The following is a 13253-nucleotide window of genomic DNA, read 5'->3' as shown; positions in this document are numbered from 1 at the left end:
TTTTTTTTTTTTTTTTTTTTGAATTGAATGTTAAATTTATTCAAACTCAAACTGTTGCATAAATGTACAACAGTCTTTGAGTTTGAATAAAGACAAGACTGTTGTACATTCGCTGTAGACAAGATTGGTGTTGAAAATTTACAAATGTGTGTTGAGATAAAATTAGACAAGATTGGTGTTGAAAAAACTAGACGATTTGTGGAGGAGTCTCATTATGGCCGAGTAGCAAACCATAAAAGCAAGCCATCATGGATTGCAGTGAATCTGTTTCTGATGTTTTTGTCGATGAGCTTAATCAGCTGAGCAGAGGTAGTAGGAGCCGCACCATGGAGTCGTTGGTTATGCATCAGCCAAACGACATTCAAATATCTCTTTAACCAAACTCTACACCAAGAGTCCAAAACCAAATTTGCCCTTTGTTCACTTATGTCAGATATTTCTTTTTTTAATCAAGCTATTTTCAAAGTATACTAATATTAACTTTTTGTATATTTTTAAAGTTAGAATGATAAAAATATACTTTTAAATTAAAAATATATTTTCATCCAGCTAGTTTAATGATTGTTCTTGTCAAGTGATAATCACGATAAATCTTCTAACATATTTCTTTATATATATGTTTTTTTGGGGGCAAAAAACATATTAATTTCTCAAAAATCCATAATAAAAAGCATGTAACATTAACGTAGCGTTTACTAATACATACATGAATTTAAAAGGTTAAATAACTGGTTGAAACATCCTTCTTCTCTTTTGTTAAAAGATTATTTGAAACACTTTTGTTTCTTTTTTTATGTTCAGATTATTAAACAGCTTTTGCTATATTATGGCTTCACGAAATCAATCAATACATAACAACATCATTATCCTCTTGCCATAGAGAAAGAGTTGGTTCCTCAAATGTAAGTCCATAGTTAATATGAGAGTAATAATCACCACCTTCAGTCTCAAGAACAGTACTATCTACCACACCATCCATGTAAGAAAGCTCCGTACACCAGTTCATCATCTCATCATCATTTTGCGACGAAATCATACCAATATCAAAGTCGTTAAGCCACCTGAAATCATCTTCAAGACCGCATATCGTCGGCGTCTGTTGCAGATCAATTTTCCTAGCTTCTATGGTCGGAGAACTCATGTTGATCTCAACTTCTAACGATCTAATCACACTATTTAATTTCTCTTCTTCCTCTTTGTTGATGCTACTATGATTTTCCACGGGAGATTCTTCTTCCAAGAACGACATGAGAAGCTCATCGTTGTTAATCTCCATGCCGCCTTGATGGTCAAAAGCATATTGCACCGACGCCATTTGTGAGAGAGGAGGGGAAAAAAGAGTAATTCTTAAGAGAAAATATATATACTACTTTAATAGATTATAGCTTGAGCCAAAACTAAGGTCTCTTATATAGGCAAAGGTTCATTAATTAATTAGGCAAATTGGCATATGAGATAAGATGTCTCCCCCACACTACACGACCAATCATGTGATCATATGTAATATGATATGATGATGGTAATAATACTTAATAATAAAAAAGAATAGGATAGCGTAGCTTTTGGCCAAACTAGTAATGGTCCATCGATGAGACATGACTAAATGAAATTAAATCTTGAGCATCAATATAATAATAAAGTTAGTTGAATGTCAAATTTCAAATGTACAAGTGGGAATATGCGTACAGGCAAGATCTTTCAAGTTTGGTACAATGCACACAACCCACTTAATACTTATAGATATGGTTTAGGACAGGCGAAGAAACAAAGCCGAGACATCTACTTTACTCGTGTTTGCAATTAACTTAGGAACAAATCGACGGACGTAGAATTACTTTTATTTTTAAAAGGGGAACTTTTTAAAATGCTCCGGATAATACCACTATTATGTAGACAAAGAAAACACCAGTACCATATAAATATCCACAAAAAGTAATTTATTTTTATGAAAGATTTTATTCTTGAGGAATTGATTTCTACAGGAAAGAATAATTTAAAGGCAATGTCAAACTTTAATTTATACACCATATCATTTCTTAAACAAAAAATTATGATTTGTGGCCGTAACAAAGACATTAAGAGAGATGAAGAAATAAAAACATGAGGGATAGAATATTATAGAATACCATATCGATTTTAAGAAAAAGAATCTCACATAATTGTAAAATGAAGAAATTCTTTTTGTTTTAGTAAACTGATGAAACAATAGAATCACGGAATTGTTCAACATATATCACAGTTCTACCATTTGTATTAACTTTTTAACAATTTGCTTACATGAAACGATTCGGATGTTTTAAAAGAAAACTAAGATCACAATTAAAGGTGGGCGTCGTGTGTTTATGAAGAAGTGTTGTAATACAATAATGTCACAAAATTTGTAAAAGCTTTATATCTAAATTTAACTGATATATAATTTCTTCAAAAGTTTTCTAATAAGGTGTACGAATGAACCATTTACACGCCTGTAAAAACGGTTCGGGACACTAACGTATATAGGCTTGAAATAAATACAATGTAGGCTAAGAGCCTAAGAATGCAAATGGATGTCACAATCACAAATTCACAATACACGTACCGACACTAAATTGATAATAAAGATGTATGTAAAAAAAGGAAACTTTAATTTTGAGGGGGTCGTATACGATATGCTTGATAAGGTACGTGTCACATGTAGGTGTTGGACGTTGGAGAAGAAGTGATTTGACCGAATAAATAAGATTCGAAGCATTAGCACGAGTGGTGGTTCTTCTAGTGGACCGACCCACCCCATCTTCGTCGCATCAATTATCGCTCGGTACGCATGTCTCCACCTCTCTTTTGCTCTTCTTAAAGAAGACTTCTTTAATCTTCTCCAATTATTCTCTAATATTTTGTCGGATTATCCTGTAGTGTAAAACATATGATTCAAAACTTTGTATAGTTTAACGTTTTTTAATTAGTTAACATCGGAAAAAAAATTATAACACTAAACTAGTTTATTCGTTTTCAATAATAATGAATCTATCAAAATATGAACTATGACAATAGCACATGATTTGGTAAAAATTATAATTTAATATTTGGTAGTTTACTGTTATTTTATTTTTTATATTACAAAAAAAATTAAGATAATAAATTTATGGAATTGCTAGCTGTATACCAACTTTTTAAAAATTAAATATTTAATTATTACTAATAAATTAATAAATTGATTTGGTATCTTATTTACCTATAATATATATCTTTTTGGTTAATTATTATTGTTTAAGTGAAGTTATTTTAGTAATTTTACTAATTTAAACATAGTTTTGGGAATGATAATAAATAAATGGTATTTTTTTCAAAAGTGTAAACAAAAAGAATGTATTTTCCAAATTTAGTCAATAATTTTTGAAAGAACAGTTATATCCTTTTTTTTTTGTCAACCAAACACTAAAGTTATATCTTTTTTTAATTACAGTGTTATATACATTTATTTAAATAATAAATATCATAGAGGTGAATTGGAAAGAAAAGAATAACTACATTTAGATATTGATGATAACATGTAACTTTTTGAAACAACTTTTTTTTCTTCTAAAACATGAATCAACAAAAGAAACAGATTTTAGCCTTCTTGTTCAAACCAGAAGCCAAGCGATCGACTTCTTTCCTTTTTTTTTTCATACCAGTCACAAAATTTTCACAGGTTCTATGTTTTTCTTATAAGTTTTGCTCTATAACTCCAGTTAAAGGTTTTTTTTTTATCAAGATCTGTAAGATGCTGCAAGTATTAAAAAATATATATTAAAAAGTGCTGTAAAAGAAATAGGTAATATTAGACCTTCTCCATCGATAGTCTCTTACAGGGGTTTATAGCGTTTTGTAGGAAAAAAATAAATTAGAATAAAAGAAAAAAGTTAAGGGAGGCTGTTATATAATATACTCAACTATGTTCTAAGAGATGTCGTTTTATTGTTGGCCAAAAAGAATAATATAAAAGGGAAAAAAAATTTGATGTTTGTTAGAAATTTGGGGTTCTTGGTCCATTTTTTTGGTAGAAGTTGTCTTTTTAATGTTCGATTAGGAGGAAGCAGCTGTTTAAAGTGATGCATTGTAATGAAATTCATTGTAATGAAATGCATTGTTAGTGTTTCTGTTGGTCAAGGGCAGTGTTAATTTATTGAATTGTTGTTAGGTGAAGGAGCTTGATTATTCCAAATCAGGGCTTAAGCTGTATCGATTCAATGGGTCTCCTCCCTTGGATTGTTTGGTAAACTGGTCAGAATCCCGAGTGTTTCCTAGGTTTAAGATTATCTGTACTACAATATGTTTTAAGTCAGAATCTATTATAGTGTCTTTGGTATAGTTATTTAATTGCGTTTTTGTTAATTGCAGATAATAGCCATTAGAGAAGCTCTCAAGCACGCAAACCTTCTGGTTTCCACACTCGTAAAGGTTCCATTTTTTAACAATCCAATTTGAGAGAATCATTCTGAATTTAAAAAATTGTTTCTTGATGATGATGCAATGTTCTACATCTTTATAGCTCTTTCATCTTCTCCACCGCCATTCATAAACCTCTGAAGCTCTTGAGAACCAAAAGCTTTTGAAATCATGGGTACTTTTTTTCATATTCCTCTTCATTCATCGAAGCTTTTCGTTTTCTTTGATTTTGGTTGTGTCTACATTCTTGAAACGCAATTCTGATTGATGCGGAATTGATCATATAAACTAAAAACTTTGGTTGTCTGTTGAAAGGCATGAGCTTGGAAGGCAACCAGCTAACACTAAGCTATCAAGTAACAAGACAGTGAGGAGGATCCGTGTGCGTGGTGGGAACGTATAGTGGAGAGTTTGAAACTTGATACAGGAAACTACTCATGGGGAAGACTTGGATGTTGCTTACAATGCATCTAACAATGAACTTGTTCGTACACAAACTCTTGTGAAGAGTGCAATTGTTCAAGTTGATGCTGCTCCATTCAAACAATGGTATCTCCAACATTACGGAGTTGATATTGGTCGTAAGAAGAAAGCTGCTGCTGCTGCAACCAAGGTTTGTTTTATCCTTTGATGATGACTTGGTGTTGTTGATTGTTCTTTTTCTCTTTAGACGATTCTGATTCGATTGGTGTTTGTAATCTTAGGAAGGAGATGCGGTAGCCACTGAGGAAGTGAAGAAAAGCAATCATGTTCAAAGGAAGCTTGAGACCCGACAAGAAGGCCGAGCACTTGATTCTCACCTTGAAGAGCAGTTTAGCAGTGGAAGGTTGCTTGCATGTATCGCATCAAGACCTGGACAATGTGGCATGTGGCCGTGCTGATGATGATGCAATGTTCTATATCTTTATTTCTTAACTTTTTTATTTTAGTTAAGTAGTCATATTTGTTTTCCATTCTAACTCTTTTTTTTTTATTCATTCTTTAACAACAAAAAGAAAGCTACATGATGAGTATTACAATTAATCATTTTACAACTAATCATTTTCTCCATTTGTGAATTACATTTCTATTGTAATATGTATTAATGTTTGTTTTTATGTTTTGTATGTTTAAAAATTAATTAAATGCAATATTTTCTATTTTTATAAAATATTGAATGTTTACACATTTATACTACTTCTATTCTATTTAAAAGTTTTAAATTTCAAAAAACAATATTTTCAAAAAAATAAGAGACCCAAAATTAAAACCTACCAATGGAGGAGAAAATTTTAACTAAGAGATCATGGATTCTTATATTCAAAACAATACACAATTAATTCATAAAAAAATTAAACAATATTTAAGAGACTCCAATTATGATACTACCGATAATCTTGCTCTTATTACCGAGCTTTTCTCTTACACGTGTGAAAATTACTTATTCAAAGTCACACGTAAAAGTTACGTATCACTTAAATAAATGTTCAGAGAGGAATTGGATGGAGGAACAAAGACGCAAGAATGTGTTTGAGCTTTTGATCAGGATGCCCGAACCCATCACCTTCTTTGTAATACAAATCAATCACACGCGCAATGTTGACTAGCCGCACCAGAATCTGTCGTGGCACAGCTTTGGACGTCTGGAACTCCTCCATTATTATCTTATAATTATCTCTCTCTATATATCTTCCTCAGTACTTCAACTGCTGCTTCTTTGGTAACACTTTGTTGCTTCATGTAACAATTGACGCCATTTGCCACCTCTCCTCTACTCATCTCTTGCTGTTTATTGTACTGCTTACATTAGAGATGTTCCAAAAAAATCAGAATTAAAAGTTGTGTGTATACGTAACTCGAACGTGACAATGTCATTTCTGATACGAAACACAATATTCAAGGCGTGGAAGATTTTGGGTTTGGAGTAAAACCACTCGTTCAATTGCTTCTGATCACAATCGTCCATTGGTCTAACGCCGTAGGCTGTCAAGTCATCCAATGCAGACGAGGAGATCCCAGTCTCCATGTAATCCTCAAAGCTTGGCACATGACCTGTGCGTGCCCATTTTGCTATCGCTAGATACAATATCAGCAGACTCTTAGTCTGCAAGGATCGTTGTCCTTTGTTAATTAGGTTAACTGGTTTCTACACTCTTTCTACTACTTGAGTTCAGTTAACTTACCTCATCTATAGTTGGTTGCAACCTACCAAGTTTCCCTAGAGCTATCATTTCTCGATCAATACCTTCCACAGTTTCTAACACATTTTGGTAGATGATTCTCATATACGTCGGTAGTTCGTCCATGGCCCGCAGATCCCATCTGGATATTTCGTTTCTACATTAATATCTGAAAACACATATATAGGTCATCATATAGGTGCATGAGATTTTGGTATGTATGGTTGTAGATAAGACTCTAAATACATACTTTTGAAAAGCATCATGAAGACTCTGAACTTCAGGAAGGGTGGCATATGCATCACATGTATCATCCACAACAGTCAAGATCAGTGTAAGTTTAACTGAGAAAATTCTCCCAAGTGAATATCGTGGCTCGAAAAACATTCCCAATCACCCAAGATAGGTCTCCACACTGCGGTCCCTTATGAAATACGGTACCTTAGATGGTAGACCTAGCTCCTCCCACCATCTTGAACCATAAAAATTAGGTTAGATTTGTAAGGAATATGGACGACGAGAATCTTAAACATACCGTATAATTACCTGGTGATAATTTTGAGCTCTTTGATGTAATGCATCTGGCAAAAATTGAAATTGAGCTTTGAAAACCTGAGGAGCGTCTCATCGTGGCCTTCTTCTTGTTCATAGAAAGAGATGTACTGTCGTGCTACTAGTATCTCTATGCTATGATATCGAGCTCTATACAATGCGTTTTGTACATGCTTAAAGAGATGGGAGCTTGTTTCGTGGCTAGTCAACGATTCCAAGTGGTACCGTGCGAAACTTATGGCTTCATCCATTATATCTTCAGATGGTGTTCCGAGATGTGCGGCTTCGTACAGCTGTAGCAGCCCTCTAACATCGCCAACTATACTTTCCTTAAACTTGCCATCTTCGTCTTTGAATCTATCGAACACATCTATACCAAACCATTATATGTTATGTTATATATACATCTGAACATGAAAAATGATCAATCTCGTTTCAATTTTCAAAATTAAGCAGGCGAACTTCCCGAAAGCCTCGTGTAGAATCTCCTAGATTTCGGTCTCGTAGTAATGAGCTATAGCGAGGCTGATAAGCACATGGATGAGACGAATCCTTTCCTTGTCGCTGCTGTGAGGAGACATGAGCATGTCTCTCACTTTAGGCTTCAACACCGATTCAATTTCTTTCTCAAGTGCCTTAAATTCCTACAAATATAATAAAAAAATCATATCTTTGCATTCTACTTACTCTGATCAAGTGCCCCAAAATGGTAGTCAACTATTCTAATGATTATTTTGAACTTCTTACTTTGTTAAAAATATGTACATAGAACGTGACTTTTACATGCCATAATTGAAATTATTTCATATTATTTTGTTCCCAGACTACAGTTTAATATAACAATAAACACGTTGACCTTCATTGCTTCCAAGCATTAGGAGTTTATTAGAAACCTATTAAGAGCTCCACTTACTCACATTTAATTTGGGCAAACCCAATTATAAAATTATATCGAAGAAGGTGGGATCGTCCATGGCTACTACTGTTGTTCATTTCAGCTCATCCTCTCTCTTCATCCAATCCAGACGACGAAGATACAACTCCATACCCTTATTCAACAATCTCCAAAAGCGTACTGTTTTGTCTCTTTCTTGTGCTATCAACTCACAAGGCGGGGACATGATTACACCAACGGGAAAAAACAATGATCGCAACTCTGCCTTTGACTTCGAGTCGTATATGATCCGTAAAGCCGAATCCGTAAGTGCGGCCCTCAACGTTTCAGTACCTCTCCAGGAACCCCTCACGATCCAGGAGGCTGTGCGGTACTCATTGCTAGCTGGCGGAAAACGTGTGAGACCCCTGCTCTGTATTGCCGCCTGCGAGCTCGTGGGAGGTTACGAGGCTACTGCCATGTCAGCCGCTTGCGCGGTAGAGATGATCCACACGAGCTCTCTTATTCATGACGATCTTCCGTGCATGGACAATGCCGACCTCCGCAGAGGCAAGCCCACCAGCCACAAGGTATGTTGTTAAATTATATGAAGGCTCAAAGAAATGCGCACTAGAGTTGAAGCATTCATTGATCTTAGTGCTTGCTCACTAGGGTTGAACCCATTTTTTTTCAAACAAGGTATTTGGAGAAGACATGGCGGTTTTGGCAGGTGATGCACTCCTTGCTTTGGCGTTTGAGCACATGACGGTTGTGTCGAGTGAGCTGGTCGCTCCTGAGAGGATGATCCGTGCGGTGATTGAGCTGGCAAAATCCATGGGTACAACAGGGCTAGTTGCTGGACAAGTGATAGACCTAAGAAGCGAAAGGTTGAATCCAGACAACGTGGAACTGGAGCGTCTAGAGTTCATCCATCTCCATAAAACAGCGGCCTTGTTGGAGGCAGCAGCGGTGTTAGGAGTTATAATGGGAGGTGGAACAGAGGAAGAGATCGGGAAACTTAGAAAGTACGCGAGATGTATTGGACTATTGTTTCAGGTTGTTGATGATATACTTGACGTAACAAAATCTACGGATGAATTGGGTAAGACTGCCGGAAAAGACGTAATGGCTGGAAAGCTGACGTATCCAAGGCTGATAGGTTTGGAGAAATCGAGGGAGGTTGCGGAGAAACTGAGAAGAGAAGCAGAGGAACAGCTTCTAGGGTTTGATTCCAATAAGGCAGCGCCTCTGGTTGCTCTTGCTAGCTACATTGCCTTCAGAAACAACTGATTTTTGCATAGACTGATCATGTGTTCAGTGCAATCTCCTAATATGTCCATTTAGTTCGATCTCTGGTCTTTTTCCTTGTGAGTTGTGAATCATATTATGTTGCCTTCATCTCTCTGTATTTTCAGGTTGTATTTTAGTATTATGTTTTTGAATCTTGATGTCAAATGGAACTAAATCATCACGTAATGACTCGGATAATGGGAAATAAAACGTGAGTGGGAAAGATAAGGCTTCTGAAATAAAACAGAGAACAGAGAACAGAGAACATCAACCAAAACAGATAATATATATCTGTATTGTTAATTTGTTATTGAAGCAGCAGCAAGAATGGGTTTCGAATCTAAAAAGCTAGCTCACTTACGGTGACTCTCCGTCTTAAGACTAACCTCCTGCATGTACAGAGAACAAAACCACAGTTGAGCCGAGGTGATTCTTGTTACATAACATGATCAGGTAACGTGACGGGTTAACTGAAAAATATGATAAAAATTAAATGATTCGCTGACATTTTTCCCTTTCATATTTCCCGGTTCACACTTCACATATGCGTCCAACAATAACCGAAATTTTTATTGCAATGAATAGATCATCATTACTAAATAATTAGGAATTATTAAAGACAAAACAAAAAATTATGGTTTCTAGTACAATATCATATTTTGCCAAAAGATTGTATTGTTGGTGGGTTTCTAGTACAATATCATATTTTGCCAAAAAATAATTCGTTTACACTTCACACTTGGCATATGCGTCCAACAATAACAGAAGATAAAATTAAAATATTGCAATGATTAGATTAGATGTAATATCATCATTACTAAATAATTAGGAATTATTAAGAACAAAACAAAAAACTTATGGTTTCTAGTACAATATCATATTTTGCCAAAATATTATATTGTTGGTGTTCTCCCCATGGGGTTTCTATATTGCTGGTGTTCTCCCCATGGGGTTTCTAGTACAATATCATATTTTGCCAAAAAATGATTCGCTGACATGGGGTTTCTAGTACACTTCACACTTCGCATATGCGTCCAACAATAACAGAAGATAAAATTAGAATATTGCAATGATTAGATTAGATATAATATCATCACTAGTAAATAATATTCATTAAACGTTTCTTGGCCGTTGACCACGTACAGTTTCCTTTGTTCCTTGTTTACTTATTAAGGTAAATAATAAGAGCAGCGGATATGAGATTATCTTTTGAAACTGAAACAGAACCTTAAAACAGAGTACTATATCTATCTTAACTCAAGTAAAACAGAGTAGCAATCTCTCACTCTCTCTTGAGTACTGTGATAAAACATGGAAGCAACAAGAATGGGGTTTGGCATCAGAAATTTCTCTTACCTTCACCAAGTCCCTCTCTGTCTTAAGACCAGCCTCACTCTCCCGCGTCCCCCTTCTCTTTCGCTGATAAAACCCATAAAACATGACTTTTTCTGTGTTAAAGCTACTGCTAAGAGTTCGACTAGTGATGATCATGAGACTAGACGTCCTTTGACGAACTTTTCTCCCTCTCTTTGGGGAGATTACTTCTCCTCACTTCCCAACGACGACTCCGTAAGTATTTGGATCACAAGAAAAAACTAATGGAATCATTCTTTTTTTTGTTATATATATATAAAAAATGATTCTTGATATATAGTATATTTTTGTATCTGCGTAGGAATTTGATGAAATAGCGAGAGAGATTGATATGGTGATGAAGCCGAAAGTGAGAGACAGGCTGACGTCTTCTCACAACAGCAACAAGGATAAGATCCGTCTAATCCATTTGCTTATCAGTCTTGGAATCTCCCATTACTTTGAGACCGAGATTGAGATGATCCTAAACCAGGCTTTTGAAGATTTGGACGGGCTAATGGCCGAGGAAGACGATTTGGAAACAGTCTCCATCATGTTTGAGGTTTTCCGACTGTATCAACACAAGATGTCATGCGGTAACAATATCATTTCCCTTGATTCATCACATATGTATGCATGCAAATATATATACAACATGATGATGGCTGTGTATATTGGTTTCTTTATAGATACATTCGTAAAATTTAAAGGTGAAGATGGAAAGTTTAAGGAGAGTCTAGTCGGGGATGTTAGAGGAATGCTACAATTGTACCAAGCAGCGCATCTCGGGACACTCTCCGAAGATATAATGGAGGAGGCGAAGAGTTTTGCTAGGAACCAATTGGAGTCTTTGGCAGCAAGTACTACTACTTCTTCTCATCTCTCCTCATATATTCGTAACACCTTGTTCAGAGCTCGATATCATAATATGGAAATACTAGTCGCAAGAGAATACATTTCTTTCTACGACCAAGAAGAAAGTCATGACCAGACGCTTCTCAAGTTTGCAAAGCTCAGCTTCAACTATTGCCGTTTGCATTACATCCAAGAGCTCAAAACTCTCACCAAGTATTTTACCCTAGTTCACCATATATTATACTACTCTTTTAATTTCTTAGCTCGAATTATATAAGGATGATTGGGGGAAAAAAAAACAATTAAACAAATATGACCAATTGACCATCTAGAGTTAAATGTTTAGATGTTAGGGTTTGAGAGAAGAAATAGATTAGGGTTGGAAGATGGAATAGTCCTTGGAAATATATTTTTCCAGAAGCTTCTTTTATTTGAAGCTCTTTTTATTTGTTTCTTCTTTGCAGATGGTGGAAAGATCTAGATGTTTCCTCTCAGCTTCCTTATTTGATCAGGGATAGAATTGTGGAATGCTATTTCCCTGCGATGGGATTATATTACGAGCCACGATATTCACTTGCGAGAATTATAGCGGCTAAAATTACCATGATCGTGGTTGTTTTGGATGACACGTGTGATTCGTATGCAACTTTTCCCGAAGTCAAAAGTCTCATTGATTCTTTGCAGAGGTACTTTATGCATCCACTTACTGATTTTAATTGCAAAAATAGCTTTTAAAAAAATATATGAAATGGTAAATGGACAGGTGGGATCTTGAAGCTATTGACGAACTACCAAGCTATTCCAAAATAGTCGTTCGATTAATATTGGAAACTATGGGAGAGATTGAAAAAGAAATGAAGCCCCAAGGAAGATCTGCTAGTGTGCAACACACTATAAATGAGGTAGTTCAGAATTATTATATGGCTGCATAATAAGTGTTGTTGAAATGGTCAGAAACATATTACAACACGAGTTCACATTTTCAAATGTTTGATAAAAAAAAAAAAAATTGCTGTCAAATGAAAACCTTAGACTAAGACTCTAGGGAGAGCGTACCAAGCAATATCAAAATGGGCAGGCGCAAGTCACGTGCCAACCTTTGAAGAATACATGGAGGTTGGACTTGTCACCGCGGGAATGGCTTATTTTGCATTGTACAGCTTTATCGCAATGGAAGAGTGTGATGAGAAACCATTGTACGAATGGTACAACTCCAAACCCAAAATATTACAAGCTTTGTGTCCTATATTTCGTCTGAACAACGATATTGTCTCCTACGAGGTATTGTACCAAATATATGATAAAAATGACTAATTAAGACAAGGTGTTCGCATTTGTTTTCTTTGCTATAAATTTATAAACTCTATGGGTATATATATAAATGAGCAGAGAGAGATGAGCAGAGGAGAGGTGGCGAATGGGGTCAACTGTTACATGAAGCAACACGGTGTTACTAAAGACGTAGCTGTTGAAGAATTGAGTAAGATGGCTAGAGATAGCTATAAGATAGTCATGGAGGAGTTCTTTACGACAATCGATATGCCACGTCCAGTTGTGAAGCGATGCTTCAACATTGCACGCATGGTCAATGTGTTTTACAAGGATACTGATGAATTCACTAATCCAGATGGAAATATTAAAGATCTCATCACCTCTCTGTTCATCCATCCTTTTCCGGTGTGACCATATCACCATCTATCTGTTATGCTTACTTACCTTTTATCTCTCTCTTTTTTTTTTCTTTTTTTTTTTTTTTTTTTTTT

The 13253-nt window shown here is 35.4% G+C and overlaps 3 protein-coding genes and 2 pseudogenes across 3 annotated transcripts; 3 read left to right on the top strand and 2 right to left on the bottom strand.

Annotated features, from left to right (window-relative positions):
• Nucleotides 641-1392, bottom strand: LOC104779291. Its single transcript, XM_010503651.1, has one exon. The coding sequence runs from the start codon at nucleotides 1313-1315 to the stop codon at nucleotides 845-847; it is 471 nt and encodes a 156-aa protein (XP_010501953.1). The 5' UTR covers nucleotides 1316-1392; the 3' UTR covers nucleotides 641-844.
• LOC104704854 lies at nucleotides 4209-5445 on the top strand (annotated as a pseudogene).
• On the bottom strand, nucleotides 5874-7756 carry LOC104704847 (annotated as a pseudogene).
• Nucleotides 8088-9330, top strand: LOC104779283 (geranylgeranyl pyrophosphate synthase 11, chloroplastic-like). The gene is made up of 2 exons (XM_010503645.2): nucleotides 8088-8582; nucleotides 8692-9330. Exons 1-2 carry the CDS (start codon nucleotides 8091-8093, stop codon nucleotides 9280-9282), a joined length of 1083 nt encoding a protein of 360 aa, XP_010501947.1. The 5' UTR covers nucleotides 8088-8090; the 3' UTR covers nucleotides 9283-9330.
• On the top strand, nucleotides 10512-13196 carry LOC104779276 (terpenoid synthase 30). The gene is made up of 7 exons (XM_010503637.2): nucleotides 10512-10851; nucleotides 10958-11231; nucleotides 11325-11703; nucleotides 11955-12176; nucleotides 12254-12392; nucleotides 12523-12771; nucleotides 12880-13196. Exons 1-7 carry the CDS (start codon nucleotides 10594-10596, stop codon nucleotides 13171-13173), a joined length of 1815 nt encoding a protein of 604 aa, XP_010501939.1. The 5' UTR covers nucleotides 10512-10593; the 3' UTR covers nucleotides 13174-13196.

Source organism: Camelina sativa, chromosome 1 (assembly GCF_000633955.1).
Source record: "Camelina sativa cultivar DH55 chromosome 1, Cs, whole genome shotgun sequence".
Taxonomy (NCBI): Eukaryota; Viridiplantae; Streptophyta; class Magnoliopsida; order Brassicales; family Brassicaceae; genus Camelina; species Camelina sativa.
Note: the sequence above shows the minus strand (reverse complement) of the source record. Positions and strands in the feature narration are given on the sequence as shown.